The following is a 22,195-nucleotide window of genomic DNA, read 5'->3' as shown; positions in this document are numbered from 1 at the left end:
TGGATTTCCGAGCTGGCACCTGCTTATATACAGATTTTTGTAATTTCAGTAGCTTGCTTCCAAAGCAATTTTTGAGCTATTGAAACAAGTTTTTGGATCAAAAGGTAATACACATATAACGCGTATACATTTTATCGAATCAAGCGGTTATCATACCATTTCTTTCAACCGGAAAAAAGGTATTAATGCTCAAAATCCTGTTTCTCTAATGTAACACTCTCGTTCTCGAAGCTTTGAACTTGCACCCCAGTATATAAATGGAAGATGTACACCCCTATTCTGTATTTCGATCGATTCGAAATATTTCGAACTTGATAAAATTCCATTTTGTATTCCGTTCGAGTTGTTTTTGATTTCGTTCGATCTGTTTCTCTTCGAACTTCATATGGGCAAAACGTTCGAAACAGAGCATGCGAAATTACAACTCGAACGAAATAACGTTTTCGAACGTAATGGAAATCCGTCGGAATACAAAATAAAGTGCGGTACACATATAGCGTCGCCGTCACCGTCCCGTCAACTATTCTATTGGACTTATTTTGCCGACGTCAAAGTTGCCAGTGATGGTGTATGTGACTGCTCCCATACGATTTCCATGGGAGAATATTTGACATTTCATTCCTTTACGTTGACTTCACGGTGACGAGACGGTGTATGTGTAGCGCACTTAAGGCTGGTAGTCCGACGTCAAAATTATTTTCACATAAAATGTCTTGCAAAAAAAAATGTCATGCTAAAATTTTCTACATATTTCAATACTTCCCCTTGGTTCACCGTGACTGGATCGCGCTGACATAAGGGTGATCACCACGGCTTACAGAGACAAGGCTAGTTCTTTAGCGAGTAAACATTTATTTTCGATGACGTCATCCGAATTGTCAGTGTAGTAAACAGTCGCCAGTTGTATTTTGTTTTCCGACTTACGCGTAAATGTTCCTGAAATGAAAAATCGAAAATGGTTCAATGCGCTGTGAGCGGGTGTATAAATTATGAAAATGACATTATCGGACCAAAAAAGAGATTCATTGGCTTTCCGAAAAACCGAGAATTATGTTTTTTGTGGATAAATGTTTTATCAAATTATTCATGGTGTTAAATATAATCAACTATATTATCAACGCACAAACTTACAAAGCACGAAAAATAAAAAATAAGAACACATTGCTAATTCAACGACTCAGATGACGTCACTAAAAAATGACTGATCCGGAGTAGCTAGCCTTGTCTCTGTAATACCATGGACAGACATACAACTGTACTAGCGCTGTACGTGTACAGCGTTGTACAGGTACCACGATAGCATGACACACATACTTTGGTTGTACATTGTACCGCATGTCAGACTGACAATCAGAAGTTTGAATTTATTGCATTGTATTTTCACCAATATTTCAATGAAAAAGGTTTTTATTTAGCGTCTAAACTATCGAACACAACAAATATGTTTCTAATCTGGATTATCAACTCAAGAGAAAGTCATTGAAAAGAATGTATACCAAATGTTTTGATACGATTTGTTCATGCTACCCACCACTAACCGTCTATGGCGCTGCACACAGTACAACTGTAGCCATCTACAGCGGTAAAATAGGTCGGTACAGGTACAGTGATTGTACCGAGTTGCTTGCATGGTTCTAGCGCTGTACATGGTGACCCAGTTTCATATATTTTCGAGCGGTTTTAAGCACCATGTGGACCGAGCAACGGAAAGTGCTCAAAAGTGCTGGAATTTTACCCCGCCTTTCCCCCCATAGGCAGCACTGCCTATAGTTTCAGCCATAATTGTACACGATTACTTGTACAGAGCGAAACGGCATCACTGATCGAGTCTTTTCTCTTTCTCTCATGATAATGACAGTTTGTTCAAAACAAAACAATAAATGGATCGAGAATCATGTTTCGTAGGTACGACAAGATTTGTTGTTTTTTCAAATATCAATCATGATGAATTTTGTGTTTTTCAGCTTTTCTGAACAACATTACAGATTGGAAGACCTACATAATGCAGCGAGCAAAACACAGCAGCAGCAAGCAGTTGTTCGACTTATTTCATGGAGGGGGGCACATCGAATCGGATATTTTATTTCGAAGAAAAATAAATGAAAATGCAACAGTTGCAGACGAAAACGGCAGTATTTATTTGTCGATGCTCGGAAAAATAATATGCATCTTGAACATATCCGTAAAGTTATTCGTGGTCATAGTGATATGAAGCGAACCGTGCAGAGAGTTTTGCAGTGATGAAATTGTATGCTAACGTTCCGGTGCTGCATCATATCGTCTCGTGATGTGCGGTTGGAAATAAGACCGATGCCGTTCCAACGAATCCAACGATATACTGATAGCGTGTAGGAACCAGAACAATTGAAGGTTATCAAAATTGATTCAAGGTCAATTCCTGCGAACATGAGTGAACACCAGTTTTTGACTGAAGTGGCGTGTTTCAACACAAAAAGTAACCACCACCAGCATCGCTATGTGGATTTACAAACGGATCCTATATACTATGACTTTCATCATGACATAGTCTCCGGATATTGTTCATGGGAGGTCTAAATGTTCATCTATTACCAAGGACCGTTAGGTATGAGCATTGGTTTCTATCGTTGTCACATATTTAATCGATTTATGTTTTGTTTCAGTATTGAAAATTGGAATGATTGCGATAGCATTTTGTCAGCCCATTCGCGCTAAATAATTGCTATTTGTGTAATAATATGCTGAGATGTTTATATTATTGTGAAACTCTCAAAAATATTTCGAGATAGTAGAGCGGTCTTCGTAAGTTAGGTGATTTTGTTATAGATAACGATTTATAATTGTTATATTTTTCATAATGCCCAGAAATCATTGATTTCTTCATTCGTCGTGACAGTACGCAGAATACCAGATGAAAAATTTCTCTATTGAAAGAAAAATTTTAACGCTTTCGCGTGAGTTCTGTTACAATACTAAAAAATTTATTCAAAAGTTTCACAATATATACATGGTTCCTTAAACTAAGATTGACGAGGAACATCTCCTCTCTCTCTCTTGAAAACCGATAACATATCGGTTTCGTTTAGATCATCTACCTTCCTTGTCCCTTCTTCTAGCGTATGGTAACGTGCAGTCTGAGACGGCTGCACTACCCTAAGAAAATACCTTAAGTTTATAGCACCTCGTCGGTGCGCCTATCTTATTCTTGGACTTCCCCTTTCCATCCTTCGCTCTAAATAACATCCTTTTATTTTATTACACCCTGCTGGTGTATCTGGCTGAGCGCAGCTAGGGATGGAAAAGGGTAATAAAAATGCATCCTAAATGATGCATGCATTAAATTGTTTACCGGACGCTATTTAAATATTCGTCCATTCTGAATTTATGACCGGCAATAATTTCGAACTACAAGCGTTTTCTAGCCTAACAAAACACTTGAGCTCTTACATCTTTTAATTGCCTTACATTGGTCCTTTCTAAACGTTTCTATACCTCGCTTGGAGGTCTTTTCTAAATATAATCTCAAATATTGCTTATCTTATGGATCTGTAACTCGATCCGCGATAAGCCTCAGCTGTCCGTAACATTCCGGACTCCGTAAATCTACTACATAGATTTACCAAATTCTTCAGTATTATCATTCTTTTCTACATTTTAATTTAAATTTTTGATAGTCGTTCTACATGTTCTAAATCATATACATTTGCTTGAACATATTTCCATCTGTAGCTGTATCGCTTTATTCTGTGTTTTATTGTGTGATTTGATTTCACTCACATTATTATCTTTTCCTTACACTTACACTTACAAGTTTATACTAGAAAACATAACTTATTATTTGTTTTATTAATAATAGTATTTTTTGTTTCATTTTTATTCTGCATACAGTTATGCAAACTAATCGTAAACATTCGTAAATTTCGAATAATTGCTCTCACTAGTAATTTGATATAACCGTTAATTATATAAACTAACTTCAAGTTTCTTTTTGGAAAATTATTCATTGAGGTTCAGTGTTATATAATATTTTCCATTAAAGGAAATGCAAATTACATTTTCTTTTCTCTTATAAGATTTTCTTTCATCAAACACAACGTTCCATTTTAATGCTAAGTTATCTCGTTGCCAAGAAAGGAATCTTGAATCCAACATCCCTTTGCTAGTTGTCTTGTTACATTGCTGATATTGTTTTTCTCAAAACATCCTTTTGAAATAATTAGTCAATGTGCTAATCTTTTGGTAGTACAATTACCGTTCCTTCAGCAAGTATTAACATTAAAGTTTGTCTCTGAATACTAAATCCAATTTTAAAGCCTCAGTTCTCATGTAACTGTTCCGACTAATCATATAATACGACTGATCGTAGCTCACATAAACTTTTTCAAGTCGTTTTCTTTATGCATGCAACTCATGCTCTCATAGTGTGATATACTTTGAAATACATTTAAAAATTTCATTCAATTTTTTTTCCTGTTACTTGTATTCAAATAACTCATAATGTCATCTACATTGTATAGTTAACCATCTCCAATCTTTCCCTCAGTTAAGACTGGAAGCTATGCTTTTAATATTCATTTGAATAATGCATTGATCATATTCTCAGCAACTCACATGCTGAGCTTCGCAAACCACTTGTTTAAAAAATCTTTCTTCAGCATCTCACATGCTGTATTTCATCAACCGACTTACTGGTGATGTTGTTACTCTCAGCAATCCACTTGCTGAGTTTTAAGCAATTCACTTGCTTAAAAAAGAAACTTTTGGTTTTGACCCCTTCAGCAAATCACTTGCTGAAGGTTAAGCAATCCTCTTGCTAACAAATCAGTCTTCCAAATTCTTCATAGCTGTATTTTTAATTTTTTCTACCATCAACTAATTTACAGTTGATATCGCTCCTTTCAGCAATTCACTTACTGAGCTTTGAGCCAATCATTCGTATAGAAACTGGCTTCAGCATATCACTTGCTGCGCCATAATTTTTTCTTTAGTGGTCAATGTATATTTTTCAGCAGAATACTTGCTATACTTTTAACCCATCAGAGTAATGTTTTGAGCATTCCAAATGCTTGACGCTTGACCAGACAGTCTCTTCTTTTTTGCTCTAATTGATATTTTGGACCTTACAAGTTATCATTTTATTGGGTCCATTTTATAACGAAACAATTGTATCTTAAATTGTATTAAAGTCTTTCAGCAGCTCACTTGCTGAACTTCAAGCAAATCATTTGCCTAAAAATATTTTCTAATTAATTCAGTTAACAGTTTTGTTAAATTTCCATTTTAAGATTTTCGTCTTTATATTTTATCAAGCTTAAGATTTTCTATACTTTATATAGATATAAAGAATATCAACATATTACAAACGTTGAAAAACAAACTTTCCAACCTCTATATTAGAGAGTTTATAGTTTTGATCTACGGTAATAATTTCCCTATCTGGGCCATAATTTTGCAAATTGCGGAAACATATAATGAAAGAATCCGAACTCATATCTTGCGCTAACTCAAGATGTATTGCTCTCGTTGTCATACAGGTAAATAGACGCCCCTAATACTTAGGAAACAGTCTTCTAAAGATTTGAAAGTTATTCAGAGCCATAATTTTTCAATTATAAGTAGTCCTATTTTATACGAATCTATGGCTTTTAACTATAACGATCGCATTATTTTATATGTGTTGCCCTATGACTAAATATTGTCAACATGTCACAAATTTTGCAAAATAGAATATTCATCATATTTCGTTAATGATGGTACAATAGTGTAACTCGCGGTTACAGAGTGGAAGTCGTTTTTGATACGACGTCGAGGATACTGGTAATCTGGGGTACAGTATTTATCGAGATTTCCAATACTATAATTATCGACTGAATATGATTTTCTATTGTGGGAATTATTTCTCCTTGGAAGAAATGAAGATTCATTTATAAACAATTCCTTTGGTGTTATTTCTGGCGCTACCTTCCTCGGAGGCTCAATAACACAAATCTCTATATTTGTTGAGTTTTCAAATTGTATGTTAGCATCTTGTGATGAATCATCCATCTTGATGATAACACTTTTGGTTTTACATTGGCTCCCAATTTTTGGGATGAACTTTGCACTTCTAAGGAATTTTTTAAAACCTTCACGCCAGGCTTTCGTCTTCAAATAAAATTTTGCTAATATTTTTGTTCTATTTCTGAGGACTACTTCCTCTACTGCTACAGGTGGTTCTATTTCTTCAAACCGTTTTTCAGTTGGGTATTTTATTTTCTGTTCAACAATCAGTGTTGCAACAGAATTCTTAATTAATCCAGTAGCTGGCCTTTCCCATTCTGGATCTTGAAGGTTGATAGATAGTTTTTCTATCTTAAAATTTTTAGCGTTTCCATTATTGGAATCCGCTATTTCTTTATTTGCAGATATCTCATCCGCCCTGACTTCATGCATCACGCATGGTTTTTTCTTTTCCGCCATAATTCCTCTTTCTGTGGAGGTTTTCGTATTTTCTTCTATCACAGCCCATACATCTGTGATGATACCCGTTTTGCCTATTGCGGGCAAACTATTCTCATAATCAGATTCGCGTTTTGCGACTGATATGGTTTTAAATGGCTCTTTCCTCACTGGGAATGAGCAGCCATCTTCACCGCTCTGAGGACTAACATCTCCTAGTTTTTCATTCATTTCAACTTGTATCACTTCAAGTTTGTCTTCATCATCTGAATCTTCTGACTCAGATGAATTGTCATTTTTCCTCCTCATATACCTAGCCAACTTAGGGTTCCACGGAGGAGGTGCAATTAATCTGGTTACTTTAGATGATTCAAATACTTTGTCATCTGAATCATTACCTTTCCTCCTGCAATCAACTAGATCAGGATTCCAAGGAGGAGGCATTTTTAATTGATGGCATTCCTCTGAGTTTCTAAACTCAGATTCAGAATTGCCATTTACTCGCCTATGCAATTCACTAATTACCCTAAATGGAGGCGGCTTGGTTGGCATATCCTCCTTATAATAATTTCCCCACCCACTAGGATATATGCTAGTAGCGAGTATTCCTATTAAGTCACTTATTCGCACTTTCTTCGAATAATTATATTCTAGATCTGTGCATTTGACACAGATCCACCGATCACCCGTTAGAGGGGCTTGCTTTAGATTAGTGCAACTCAAGTGGAACCATCGCTCACACTCGCAACAATAAATCATCTGTTCCTCATCAGACTCGTGACATAGGTGACAGTGACCCTTCACATTACGTGTGAAGTATTTAGTGGTAATCATCTTGTATGTGTTTTCCATATTCCTACTAATTTTATTGTTTATATTTTAATGTTGGCTCACTTGACCGTACGAATTTATTCCTTTATCATTTCTTTGCTCTCTTGGCCCCTATTTTAAAAACTCCCATGGTTGCTATCGCAACCCCTATAATTCTTAATATAGATTAATTCTATACCTGTTTTTCGATTAACTCATCTGGTGCTGGGATACTACTGCTGCTGCTGGTGCCGACTGGTTCTTGAGTGGTCCAAACCTTCTGGCTCGGATTGTTCTTGTCACTTCTGATAGTGCCAATGCTGGTGCTGCTGCATCTAATGCCACCGCTTGCTTCTGGTTCCGCTGGTTGACAGTTCCTGGTATCTCTAGCGATGGTCTCTCCGATTGTGCCGAGGATACTGCTGCTACCTCTTGCTTCTAACTCCACGACCACGTGCTGCTGCGGCAGTTGGTCATATTTATAATAACTGCCTTCTGGTACTTGAATTAACATATATTTATGTGTGTATATAGCATCCACTGCTTTAGTAAAGTTCGCGAAACGAATACACTCTTTAGGCATCCACTGCCTTAGGAAAGTTCGCGAAAAGAATACACTCTTTAGGCATCCACTGCCTTAGGAAAGTTCGCGAAAATAATACACTCTTTAGGCATCCACTGCCTTAGGAAAGTTCGCGAAAATAATACACTCTTTAGGCATCCACTGCCTTAGGAAAGTTCGCGAAAATAATACACTCTTTAGGCATCCACTGCCTTTAGGAAAGTTCGCGAAAATAATACACTCTTTAGGCATCCACTGCCTTAGGAAAGTTCGTGAAAATAATACACTCTTTAGGCATCCACTGCCTTTAGGAAAGTTCGCGAAAATAATACACTCTTTAGGCATCCACTGCCTTAGGAAAGTTCGTGAAAATAATACACTCTTTAGGCATCCACTGCCTTAGGAAAATTCGCGAAAATAATAAACTCTTTAGGCATCCACTGCCTTAGGAAAATTCGCGAAACGAATACACTTTTTAGGCATCCACTGCCTTTTGTAGGCATCCACACATCCACACATTTTGTACTTAAATAAGGCATCCACACATCCACACATTTTGTACTTAAATAAAAGGAAAAACTTGCTCCTCTCTGGAGCCACCATGAAAAATTTCTCTATTGAAAGAAAAAATTTTAACGCTTTCGCGTGAGTTCTGTTACAATACTAAAAAATTTATTCAAAAGTTTCACAATATATACATGGTTCCTTAAACTAAGATTGACGAGGAACATCTCCTCTCTCTCTCTTGAAAACCGATAACATATCGGTTTCGTTTAGATCATCTACCTTCCTTGTCCCTTCTTCTAGCGTATGGTAACGTGCAGTCTGAGACGGCTGCACTACCCTAAGAAAATACCTTAAGTTTATAGCACCTCGTCGGTGCGCCTATCTTATTCTTGGATTTCCCCTTTCCATCCTTCGCTCTAAATAACATCCTTTTATTTTATTACACCCTGCTGGTGTATCTGGCTGAGCGCAGCTAGGGATGGAAAAGGGTAATAAAAATGCATCCTAAATGATGCATGCATTAAATTGTTTACCGGACGCTATTTAAATATTCGTCCATTCTGAATTTATGACCGGCAATAATTTCGAACTACAAGCGTTTTCTAGCCTAACAAAACACTTGAGCTCTTACATCTTTTAATTGCCTTACATTGGTCCTTTCTAAACGTTTCTATACCTCGCTTGGAGGTCTTTTCTAAATATAATCTCAAATATTGCTTATCTTATGGATCTGTAACTCGATCCGCGATAAGCCTCAGCTGTCCGTAACACCAGAGGATGTCACGGATTGATATTATGGAACTGATGAATTGTAATACTGAACGCTATTCCGGTAGGGAACGATCGGTAGACAATCAAACAAAATAGTAACGAAATTAAATTTAAAAATAGCCATGCAATGAAATGTAATGTATTTGTACATATAATAAAATGAATCAATTCCATCCACTGTCTGTTTGTTTTACTTTCTATTTGATCATACTTGAAAATAAATAAAGTCATAATAAGGGTCGAGTAGTTTCGCATTCGGTCGACGTGGTGCCAGATTGGCACAGTGTTGGCCCGTATTTGGTTGTCAAACACGAAGGATAGTTCGACAAAATCATTGCAAAATGGCACGATGTCAGTACCGATGTCGACATTATTTTCTGGGACCAATTTGGCACAACAAAATAGAGTGGGGACAGACATACAATTTTCGAAGTACAACCACGGCAGTGGAACTTCATACAAATCACTCGTCGAAAAGTGTCTCCTTTTTCACTGCTTGTTTACATCGACGAATATATTTTTTTTCCACTATGTTTCGTAGGAGAGTGTATGCATACTGACAGATTTCTACTACGAGGTGTTTAATGAAGGATGAAAGGTGGGAATGTTTATGTTTATATATGATTTATCGTACGATTTAATTGAATGCATAAAAGTTGTCAACAAAACCGGAGTTAAGCTCATTTTTAAATTTGAACAAATATTGATAAGAGGTTCCCAGCAATTCTTGATGTTTATTGCGTGATTTGGTAACTGCATAAGTTGTTTGAATTGAAGGTTTAGTGTAATTATTTTATTATGAGGATTATATTCACAAACATACAAGTATGATTAATATGAATTGCATGTATATGATGCGCCTAGCCAGCCCATACATGCAAACGTGGAGGCGATATACATACATCCTACACTGAGAGAAATAATTAGTAAATATAACGAATTTTTTGGTAAATACTACCAATCTATAGTCATTTTCGACCGTACTAATAAACACATATGTCAAGCAGAACAATGATTCGGAAGCCCAATATCGGCTACATTTTCTCGCCGAAAATGCACGTATCAGAATTATATCCTTATTATACCTCCGTATTGCCTTATAGGAACAATGAAAATGGTTAATACGCGCTTTTCTAACCAATTTTCATATATGACAATATCCAAGCTTACTAATGTTATCGAGTAAAATATACTAATCTCTGGTAGGGATGCGGGTTTGTTGACAATATGTACAAAAAATTTGTACATTCTACTAATTTTGCATTACCAAATGTATTTAGTAGTTTTCGACCGAGGATTTTTCTAAGGGTAGAAAATAATAAATCGTATAATTATCGTTTATATTATATGATATACCCCATATACATGTATATGGCCTCCAATTTCATATGCATATGCCAGTTATACACATCATACAAGTAATGTGTCTTAGTTGTATGTATATCGCCTCCAATTTTAGATTTTTGACGTAGGACTACGTCTTACATTAAGGGTGCCAAATCAGAAAACAGGTCACTTTTTTATGAAATAAAGTTAACGTTAATAACTACTTTTCTTGCTACGAACGGATTTAAACGTTTTGTATTCGATTGGAAATTTTTCTAAGATTTTTTTGTTTGATATTTTTGTTTGATATGCACATTACAATCCCATAGTCTGTATATGGTTTAAATTGATGAAAAATGGAAGAATTCTCAATTTCCATACATTTACAGTTCTGTCCATTTTTGTGCTTTCCTGAACAGAGCTGTCAATAACGGGTAGCTTATGCAGCCGCTAGAACAGAAACAACGAAGGGGGATAGCGAAAAGAAAAAAATGCGAAGTAAACTCCACCCTTGCATAGTATGTAAGCTGCCGCTAGCGTATAAGTATTGCATCGCCTCTGAGGAAAATTCTCAGAATATGTCTGTGCCCGAAACAACAAAGGTCGCTTATTCTGCTCGTTTTGTGTTAAATGTATCCCTTCGAGCTGTGAACGCTAGTGAATATTTCACTTGAAGTGCATCTGGCATTGCAATTAACACAACCATCCGAAGCATGGCAAAGCAGGCGAAAAAAGAGAAGAGTACAAATAATTTTAGGTCGCTTCTAAACATCAGTGTTTGGTTTTTTTGTGTGTAGCTTGTTTTCATTGCGCAAAACATAGAACTTAGAAACTTTGTTGATGGTATCAACCGAGAGTCGAGAAACGATTTTCATAAACGGTCATTCTTGCGATGTTTCATTTTTAGCACTGCAACTGTATGCATCTGTTAGACGCGTATTTGATGCTTGTTGAATGGCGATGCACTTCTTCTTCTTCTTCTTTTGAATTATAGACACTTGAAACTCAGTGAGATCATTCGTCTTCGATGGCGATGCACGGAAGATGCCACTCGTTAATATTCAGTGCAATGCGTGCATTGATATAAAGAAACGAATTGCGACATACGACCATAGCGTATTGTTCTCGCAAAGGCAAAAAATGATCGTTGCTTGTCGAAATGAGTCTACAAAACTACGCAAGCCATTAAACATTTTCAGGGTCCCCTGAACTTTTTACTAAAGAGTTATTTCGACGTATTCGCAAATAATATTCGAAATGATAAACCATCAAATTTCAAAAGAAAAAAGATTGCGTAGTCCTACGTTCTAAGCGGTCGTGTCTCTGATACAACCCCTCGAAGTTTTTTTTACTATTCAATGTTTGCTGGGCAGGCCCGAAGGCAGTTTTAAATTGTTAAAATATGAATGAAATTTTTTACTTCATGTTATTTGATTACTTGAAACATGTAGTACTGAACTTTATTTAACCATTTCTATATAAATTTTGCGATATTTCCACTAAAGCACAATAAACAATCAGGAATGAAGTATCCAAGTGCAACTCTTTCGTATCATATGCCACGACGACGATAGTCGTACTAGATGCATGTAGGAGTCGTATATTCATCCATCCAATCATCGTGAATACTGTTGCAAGTGGAAAATAAATGTGTGTTCATTGCTTATGACATTATACATTATGACATAAATAACCAGGTGTATGACAGGATTATAGCTATCTCACTCTACCTACCGTCATCGCCTATCTCACTATCCCTCTGCTGCAAAAGTTCATCATCGACATCACGATATGTCAGTTGGTGGTAAATTGGTAATTCGCGATGACGTCGACGTCTGGTGGCGACTTCAAGTTAGAGCCATAATTTGGGTCCCAAAAAAATAAGTGTAATCTCTACCAGATTAGAAGACACGGAGCCGGTTTTCAAATTTTAAAATTTGAATGAAAATTTTCACATTATGTTATTTAATTATTAGAAACACGTATTTCTGACTTTCATTCAACCATGTGGTCATACAATTCCAACATTGTTGCTGATTTTTTTTCTTTATAATATAAAATTGTCTTCATAAACAATTTTCGTATGAGACTTTTTCCCCACCTGCAAACAAAAATGTTTTTTATTTAAACAGAATACTAATTTGATATGGAAAAGCTAATTTGCATTCATAATTTTAATTTTGAAAACGTTCATTCCGACTGAAAATCAGCCATTCTTTGACGCTCCCCTTAACTAGTGAACGAAGCTCACTGCCGTCAACGCGGATCGCTGTTTTGAAGAAAACAAATACTTCTGACGTTTGAGATGTTGGCACCAAAAACATGGCGGGTGCCATACGGCTGTAAATAACAACATAATACAGTAATTTAAATTTAATACGACATGCCGAGGCACACCTCAGTGTCGCTTTGGAGGCCTGTAATTTAACATTGGCGATGTGAGTGGTACAGTGTCGACGTCTGGTGGCAACTTTAATGTGGCGCCATAATTTGGTCCCCGAACTCGATGTTTACAAAAATGTCAAATTAAACGTGTCACATTACAGGTCTGTTCAATAATCTAAAAGTCGCATTGATTGTAACTTACTGTATATAAACAATATTTATTCCCAGCTGTTTTGAGGCATCTCGCACAAATTGACAATATCATTCAGTTGTCAGTGCAAGTCGGTTTGATTTTTAGAGTGTAAAAAAAGTTCACTGTTTACATAAAAGCAATCTCGAATCGGTCCCACTTTTTTTCTTGAAGTTACTATCCCCTGGTACAACGCTAGTACAGTTGTATGTCTGTCATAAGTATAAGCCGTAGGTGATCACAACAAACGCGAGCTGGCTCCTCTCTCTCAGATTTAAAATGCGCTTAACACTTTAGTTTAATCAAAAACGGGCATTTTTGCGTATTAAATTTCATACGCTGGGTACTAATGGGTTGATATGATATTAATTTCATCGCCATTTTCCACAGTATTCATAACCTGTATGCATTATCAAACTTAAAGTTTTCGAAGATTATCAATGTCTTTGATCCAATCGCGTGTTGAAATCATCGTAAATATACAAAGCCCTAACTTTCTTACCATATACAGACGATATTTAATGGTTGAAATGTATCTAAACAGAAGTATAGAATTTTGCTGCGTGGAATGAACATCATCATTTTCGTGGTTCTGAGATCTAATGTAGGTGTCGCATAAGCCGATTCATTTGCGTTCAAAAACAAAACCTAAAAGAACTGAATTTACCAAGGATCCGACTTTCATACATTGTACAACTATACTTTGTCGTAGGATGAAAACAAAGCGCGTTTTGTTGAGTGAATGATGTTTATTTCTGGTTCAGCAAACGCCCAATATTTAATATTTTGTAGCATATTATCTAATGTACAGATAAAGAATGGAAATACAAAAAAAATATTTCCCCACAATTTGCCTCTCGTTTTGCAGCTCTCCTTTTAGTACAGACGCTGGGCAGATCCCATGGAGGACTTGATGTGCAGCGAGCGAACGTTTTGCCAGTGCTTCTTCAGCAGCGAAACCAAAAAGTTAACCGAAAGATGCACATTCTGGGCCAACTCATCGGAGCTCATCTTAACGTGACCAACAGCGACCGACAAACACAGGACCTTCTTCATCTGGAACTTAATGGTGGCCTTCACTTCGTCGATCTTCTGCGTCATCGATTCGCTGTGGGCGAGCAGACCAGGGAACTTGCCGGCTTTGTTCAGACCCGGACCCAGCAGACGGGGAATCTGCTTGATGAGCGATTCCGAAGCCAGGAAAGCGTCGTACTTCTTCGCTAGCTTCTTGACCAGTTTCTTGTTCTTGTTGAGCTTCTTCAGTGCCTCGGCATCCATGTATGGGATATCGTTGGCCTTGGCCTCGTCACAGTGCTGCTGATCTCCAAGAACGCAAACCTGCATCTTTGGGCGTGGGATGTACTTTAGCCTAAAATCAAAAGAAAAAGATCATTAAAAACTATTCTAATGAAAAGGAAAAAAAATTGAGTAATCCGAACAAATTCGATCTGTTTCTAACTCACCACTGGTGACGGAAGAAATTTCTTGTCAAAGTAAGCTAGCTAAAATAAGGGTTCGGCACACCCTGCCGTAAGAGGCAGGGATAGCCTACTCATTTTATTTAAGACCCTGAGTGCAGGTCCGTCTTCCGAGAAGGGAAGACTTCCTGGTTCCTCAACAGAGTGGAGTAATCTCGATGCGTTAACAACCATAGTATGGCAAATAAACACATGCGAGATTACTCCTACCTCGGGAAATCAGGTTTAAACGTACTTGACAGTGCCGGAAAAACGCTTGTCCTTTTGGGGATCGTAGTTCTTCAGGCCAATTTGCAGCTCCACCGTCTCCAAGAAGCGACGCTTCTTCTTCTCAGAATTCTTCAACACCTCATTGACGCACTCGTACAGGATGTCCTTCGAGACTTTGGAACTGAAAAATGAAAAAGAAAAACACGAATTTAGTATAACCTCAATACAAACAACTGGTTGCTCGTGATCAAATATCATACGCAATAAACAGAAAGTGATGAGAAGTGAAATACTTTATCAGAAACTATTCACTAATTTTGAAATGAAATACATCAAAAGAAAAACTCTTATAAACTCACGTCATTTTTCCACGATTTGTGACCGCACTCGTTGACGACTACACGAGAAAAGAAAGTGAATGTGCTGCAGCCGGAAATAAGAATGTTTTCAATTTGACGTTTGCAGTGGCTGTCAAACCCGCGAGAAGTCGCGTACGATGCGAGAGATGTGAGACGTTAAATGATAAATAACCGTCGCAAGGGTGTATTTTGAAACGGAGTATTGTAATATGTAACACAAGTTATTTACAATTTAATATTGTGCGTCTATTCCCTAACTGGACACGACGGTTCGAAACAGTCGCATTTGACCGCTAAACATGTCAAAAGTGACAAATCCAATTATCGTCATTGCTAATTATTCGTATTTCGCCAGTATTTTCGATTAATAGCAGTATGGAAAATTCAATTATTGAAAACGTTCAGCATCGTTGGGCTAACATCAACACAAAATATCATTGTTTGTATGGCTACTACTTCTTAGGATTATCACGATCACAGTCAAATACAATCTACAAGAAGTCCAAATCAACCATCAGTTCCTGGATTGTGGAATATGAACGGGGAGGAATAATAACTCGTAGCAAACGTCAGAATACTTTTAGAAAGATTGATGTAGACAAACGAACTTGGTTGATAAACCTGTACCAGAAAAATCCTATCTTGTATCTCGACGAAGCTCGCCAACAGTTCATCATGCACTTTGGAGTCTCAATCAGCGCATCGTCAATTTGTAAAATATTACACGCATATGGAATGACTTGGAAAGTCTTGGAGAGGAGAGCCTTCCAGATACGCCAAGTAGATATCGAAAGATATGTTAATGAATTGAGCTGTTTTCAATGGGATCTTCACCAACTCTTGTTTCTTGACGAAGTTGCCTTTGCAAATACAGAGATCATGCGCATTCGAGGATACAGAATTATAGGACAGAAGTTAATGTTTAGAGGAGAGTTTTGCAGGAAACCACGAATTTCGTGTCTCTGCTTTTTAGGACAAGCTGGCATAGTAGAAAGATTTGAAACAGAAGGTACATTCACGCGTCAAAAATTTTTCGATTGCTGTCGAAAAATGGCTCTTTTCAATGGTAATGTACGATCATATCCAGGTAAATTTTCAGTGTGGGTGATGGACGGTGCTCGCATTCATTGTGATGCGAATATCATACAATATTTGCGCTCTTTGGGAATAATTCCTCTCTTTTTACTTACTGTCCATTTTACAATCCAATTGAAGTTGTTTTCGGATTAATTAAGAGATATTTGAAGAGAAACTTCCAAGAGAGTGATAATATGCCACTATCGAGTGCTGTTCAAGCCGCGCTTACCAAATTTACCTTATATAATTGCACAGAACTGTTTTCAAAATGCGGTTATGCTTCTGGTGGTAAATTCAATTCATCGGTTATGTATCAATAAAGTACAAAAATGATAAATGTTTTCTTTTATTTATTCATCAGTGGAATCCATGTAAGAAAATCAGTACTAAATTAACGATTATTATCGTTAGCATCTGTAACTTTGGATGCTAAATTTCTGCTGAATTCGTTTTCTTTTGGCGGCAACGAAAAGTTCATTGCGTCCAACAATGAACGAGAATTTCTCACTTGAGCTTAAAGTTCGTGTATTTGTGCATGAACATCCGAAACATTGATAACAAGAGAGTCAATCCGTTCACACAAAATATCAATAGATGACGAAATACTCTCGTTAATATTATAAGCCACTTGCAGACCATGACGTGTGGCTTGGAGTTGGAGCCTCCGTCATTAACTTTGATCGCACATCTCCCGGTTGTGCAAGGATGTAATTTGCCCACTTTTCCCACGAAGCATGTAGCGCAGTATAGTGCGAGTGCATTGCTCTCAACTGTTCAATGCAATCGAAAATTTCCTGAATGGCTGGCGCTCCTGTTTTGTCTTTTTGTTCGAAATGCAGTAATTTCTTGTTCACCATTTGCCATAATGTATGTGATGTAATCGCAACGGAATGTTAAAATATGTGGACTTCAACTTCACTTCCACGCCATTTCGACAACAACTTTGTGTTCATACTCAAATCATGAAATGTGTATAGCTTTTTGTCTTCCCGTGTTTCAGAAGAATGTATTTCTCAGTCACATCCGGAGTCTGCTGGAGTGCCCATCTTACATCTTTTTCGGCCTCAACATGTTCAACAACGACTTCGCGAGAAACAAAATCCTTGCAAATTTCCCAAATACACCGGCGTAATACGGACAGTGTACGTCCATAAACATCTCTTTTGTATATCGGATAAGTCAAATGTTGTGTTCGAAACAAACGAATGTAAAATATTCCAACAAAATGAAATCGATACTTTCTGTACTCCGTTGCTGATAGATTAATAGTGAAGTGTCTTCGTGAACCCATTTCTCTGGATCCTTCCTTTGCAGCTGCATCTTCCATTGAATCTTGAAAAAAAGATAGGGTCTTGGTATCACTGGCTTACCTAGAGTTACAGTTGGATAGCAATGATATGTAATATGTTCATACTATTTCGGAAGATTGCTCGTTTTCCTCAGTATTTTCATAGCCGTCACTATTATATACTGACTTCAGGAGCTCCAAATCACAGAATTCAACGTCCTCACCAGGAAACTCGTTTGAAGCGTCATCCATCTTCTGTAAAGTTAACAAAAATTTTCATACAAAAAAAAATTCAGCTAAATTATTGTAATTAAACCGTAAAATTTAATTTCAAACCTGTTTTACTGTAAACTATTTCACCAGTTCAATTCATCCGGGGTTTGTTGTGATTTGTGTTTTGACTTTTGAAAGAAAGTTGAAGGGGTGATCAGCGAGGTTTTTCCTTGAATTGAATCACCCCTCTTAAAAAGCGACGATTCAAATAGGAAGCTGAAATGAGCTCAGAATCCATCATTCAAGTAAATTGACAATAACAAATTTAAAACACAATTCTTATGTAAATTTTTAAAAAGAACCTATCTGCTTTTACGCGTAGGAACGATCCATTTACTTTCTCTTTTTTACCGTTTAGAAAATAGGGGGCTGTCCATATACCACGTGGACAACTTTAGGGGGGGTAGGGGTTACGAAAATGTCCACAATTGTTCATGGTGTGGGGGGGGGGGGGTAGGGGTACAGCCAATGTCCACGTGGATACGTGAAAAAAATGTTTGAGAAAAAAACAATCACATCTATATTTAAAAATCAAAGAAATCTGTTTTTCATTTTCAAGAACCTTCAGACTTTCCTTCATGCTTGTTTTGCATATTTAACAATAAAAAAGTAATTTGGTGTCAGAGAACTAATCACAAAGCAGTTTGTGAAGATTTATCAGGTTGATCAAGAGATTCTCGATAAGTTACCAAATGTCTTATGTACAGTGTTGGAAAGAAAAAAGTAAACAGCATTACGCAAAATACTTTTTCATGATTTTGTTTTTGAAAATGAACGTATTTCTTACAATGGAAAGGTCGTAAACAAGCCATTGTTTGTATTCATTTTCAAATTTGTATAAAACTACAATTAATTGGATTTTTTCATCCAGTATTGTGCATAGGTGTTCAATGGAGTTGGGGTCTTGGGACTGGGATGTCCACTCAAGCATTTTAATCTTTTTGAGCTGGAAATAGCGTTTCGCGACCTTCGAGGCGTCTTTGGGATCATTGTCCTGTTGGATAATATAGCCTTTAATATTCATTTTCCTGAGTGACGGCTTTAAGTTCTCCTCCAAGACATTGACGTAGGACTCAGCAGTCTTCTTTACATCAACCTTGACGAGATTGTCCACCCCATTCTAAGTACAGCTCTACACACGCAGTGATCCTCCACTTGCTTGCTGTTGCTTGAAAAGGCTGGATAGCTCAGACTTCAGGATGTCATTTCTTTGTGTCTTATAACCTCAAACTTACTCCAATCGGTCCAAACAATCTTCTTCCAAAAGTCAGTATAGCTAGAGCTCCTGGTCGTGGACCGTCAGAGGTTTTTTTTCATTTCAAAATAAAACATGTAAAATGCATACTGTAGTTTCAAATCATGACAATGTACCAAAATTGTATAAACGTGCCAAAATAATGATAATATTTATATAGATACACAGTTACATAAAATATATTCTAAAACACTCGTTCGTGTGCCATCTTTCGTAACAGTCCCTCAAAATGAGGTCCTGATTTTTTACTATAGTACTGCATGGAAAAAAAGGTTTTTTTTGCTGAAAACGGACATATGAATGCGAAGATTTAATTTTTCACTTGCATTACCTTTTCCAAAAATGTACACTTTCGCGAGGAATTTAAATTCGAGCAATCTGAAAAAAATTTAAAAAACTGTCACTTCTTTACAAAATTAACAACAAATTTCGCACGAATTACAACATGTTTATAATTCGTAGGCCATCCATAGTTTCCAATCTATCCAAACAACGTATTCGGCCAAGCTAGGCATGTGGATATTTGAATCTCGATCCACGCAGAGGTAGCTGCTCGTTTAAGCTCAATAAAACTCACATACTGCTCATTCTTCGGCAGTTCTATTCTTCTATTCTTCGTGCGATCAATCTACATAAGTTATCGATTGGGGTTGAAACTGGTAAAAAAGCAGGGTAGTCCAGAATCGAAGCCCCAGTTCTATAAACCATGTAAAAGACTTCTGACTTTTGACGTAGGACTACGTCTTACATTAAGGGTGCCAAATCAGAAAACAGGTCACGTTTTTATGAAATAAAGTTAATGTTAATAACTATTTTTGCTGCGAACCGATTTTAACGACTTGCATACCAATCGAATCAGAAACTTTCTAAAATTTGTTTGATATGCTAGACATTAAAATCCCATAGTATGTATATGGTTTAAGTTGATGAAAATTGGAAGCATTCCCATTTTCCCATACATTTGTTCTATCCATTTGTGTGCTTTCCCGAACAGAGCTGTCAATAACGAGCAACTTATGCAGCCGCTAGAATAGAAACAGTCGGAGACGAATGAATCGTCGGGTTAAAAGTCTCCATAAATAAAGGAAAAGAAGAAGAAAAAAATAGAAACAACGAAGGGGGATAGCGAAAAGAGAATATTTGCGATGTAAGTAAGCTGTCGCTAGCGTATAAGTATTGCATCTCCTCTGATGAAAATGCTTAGAATCTTTCTGTGCCCGAAACAACAAAGGTCACTTATTCTGCTCGTTTTGTGTTTTATGTTTCCCCTCAAGCTGTGAACACTAGCGAATATTTCACTTGAAGTTTGTCGCTGCAACTATTTGCATCTGTTAGACGAGAGTTTGATGCTTGTTGTATGGCGATGCACGGAAGATGTCTCTAGTTAAATATTCAGTGCAATGCGTGCATTGATATAAAAAAACAAATTGCGACATATGACCAATTAGTGTATCGTTCTCGCGAAGGCAAGAAAGAATCGTTGCTTCTCTAAATGAAATAAACTCCGCCTGCGAATGACGGATCTCAATAATAGCATGTCCGAATAAGAACCTGAAATTATTGAGAAACCAGAGCAGTGGGTCCAAAGCCCCAGAAAAGGAGGATGGTTGTAATAGCTGTTATACATGGTTATTATGGAAAGGAAGTAATGGATAAACCCCTAAACCAAGGTGTGAAGCGACCCGTGCCGAGGGATGAATGGTAGGGGGGGTTTTAAACCTTGCCGTTAACGGAGCCTGTGGAGCACCAGGGCACCCTCCACAGTATCGTCTGCCCTTGCTGCATTAAGCCGGTCACTGATGCAGTGGACCTTCTTTACCGCGAGACTCGTGGGACTTCTATGAATAATCCACATCCAAATGAACAAAACGTGCGGTCGAAAATAACGCAGAATACTAAGGTTCTGCAAATAAATCTCCATCACGCTAAAGCAGCGTCTAGCGTGCTGTCTAGGAGGTTTATTGAAGACGCTATGGATTTAGCTTTAATTCAAGAGCCTTGGGTCCACAAAGGAAGAATACTTGGTATTCATACTGGTTCATGCAAGTTATTCTACGACGACAAGCATGACTCCCCAAGAACTGCTGTTCTAGTAAAAGCAAATATTAAATGCTTTCCTATAACAGAGTTCATTCAAAGGGACATCGTCGCGATTAGAGTTGAGATACCAACCGCCAAGCGAAGATCCGACATAATAATTGCGTCGGCTTATTTCCCTGGTGACGTACCTGAGGCACCTCCCCAAGAGGTTGCGACGTTCGTAAATTATTGCAGAGAAATCAAAAAAGACTTCATCATCGGCTGTGATGCCAACGCTCATCACACTTTGTGGGGAAGTACTGACATAAACAGTCGAGGTGACTGTCTTTTAGAATGTCTCTCTTCAAACAACATTGACATTGCCAATATAGGCAATGAACCAACGTTTATAAACGCTATCAGACAAGAAGTCCTGGACCTAACACTGTGCAGTCCGGTAATTTCTTCGAAAATACACAACTGGCACGTTTCGGAAGAGGCGTCTTTGTCTGATCACAGACACATTATTTTCGAATGGGATGGTGGCTTGACAGTACAGAGAGAATATCGTGATCCAAGAAAAACCAACTGGGAACGATATTCACTTGAACTCGAGTCAGAAACTCTTAACACAAGAATAAGGTCGATTCAACAGCTCGAATCAACTTCAAAAGAATTAAATGATACGATAGTTTCTGTCTACAACAGTAATTGTCCACTTAAGAGAGTTTCTTCGACAAGAAACGTTCCATGGTGGAACAAAAGGCTCGAGCGGATACGTATAATAGCGCGGAAGCTGTTCAAAAGAGCTAAAATTAATTCGGATTGGTCTCAATATAGGAGCGCCCTAACCGAATATAACAGAGAACTAAGACGATCTAAACGAAAATCTTGGGTAAATAACTGCGAAAGCATTGAAAGTACCCCAATCGTTGCAAGACTAAATAAGCAAGACTCTTGCAAAAGACCACTCGAACGGGCTAGGTGCCCTCAAAAAGGACGACGGTTCGTTCACAAAATCTCCCTCAGAAGTATTAGACTTACTGATGAAAACTCACTTCCCGGGATCTACATCGGTTCATTCTGATACCAGTCCTAGCTACAACCGCGACATGAAATGCTCTCGAAGGTATTCTCAAAGTGGATGTCGAAAGGATGTCGCAAAGATAGTTGCTGGAATGGTTCTCACGAGGGCCAGAGTAGAAAGCGCGGTGAGATCCTTTCAACCATACAAATCCGCAGGTGCAGATGGAAATTTTCCAGCCCTG

At 37.5% G+C, this 22,195-nt stretch overlaps 1 protein-coding gene, 1 long non-coding RNA gene and 1 pseudogene across 2 annotated transcripts; 2 read left to right on the top strand and 1 right to left on the bottom strand.

Moving 5' to 3' along the window:
• The first annotated feature begins 1,878 nt into the window (after window positions 1-1,878).
• On the top strand, window positions 1,879-2,862 carry LOC129771495 (uncharacterized). The gene is made up of 3 exons (XR_008742391.1): window positions 1,879-1,905; window positions 1,965-2,584; window positions 2,643-2,862. It is a non-coding gene; the product is annotated as an uncharacterized LOC129771495 (long non-coding RNA).
• A 10,835-nt stretch (window positions 2,863-13,697) lies between these two features.
• LOC129767480 (60S ribosomal protein L10a) lies at window positions 13,698-15,136 on the bottom strand. The gene is made up of 3 exons (XM_055768448.1): window positions 15,016-15,136; window positions 14,682-14,837; window positions 13,698-14,337 (listed from the first exon to the last, which is right to left on the bottom strand). The coding sequence occupies exons 1-3, from the start codon at window positions 15,018-15,020 to the stop codon at window positions 13,845-13,847; spliced, it is 654 nt and encodes a 217-aa protein (XP_055624423.1). The 5' UTR covers window positions 15,021-15,136; the 3' UTR covers window positions 13,698-13,844.
• A 254-nt stretch (window positions 15,137-15,390) lies between these two features.
• On the top strand, window positions 15,391-16,412 carry LOC129765817 (uncharacterized; annotated as a pseudogene).
• The last annotated feature ends 5,783 nt before the right edge of the window (window positions 16,413-22,195 follow it).

The sequence above is a fragment of the Toxorhynchites rutilus genome, chromosome 2 (assembly GCF_029784135.1).
Source record: "Toxorhynchites rutilus septentrionalis strain SRP chromosome 2, ASM2978413v1, whole genome shotgun sequence".
Lineage (NCBI taxonomy): Eukaryota > Metazoa > Arthropoda > Insecta > Diptera > Culicidae > Toxorhynchites > Toxorhynchites rutilus.
Note: the sequence above shows the minus strand (reverse complement) of the source record. Positions and strands in the feature narration are given on the sequence as shown.

What these genes read in the sequence shown, in the direction of transcription:
- LOC129767480 (XM_055768448.1), bottom strand. An exon ending in CGTTTTTCCGGCACTGTCAA is followed by an intron (nt 14,338 to 14,681) that starts GTACGTTTAAAC and finishes TTTTGATTTTAG; the next exon opens with GCTAAAGTACATCCCACGCC.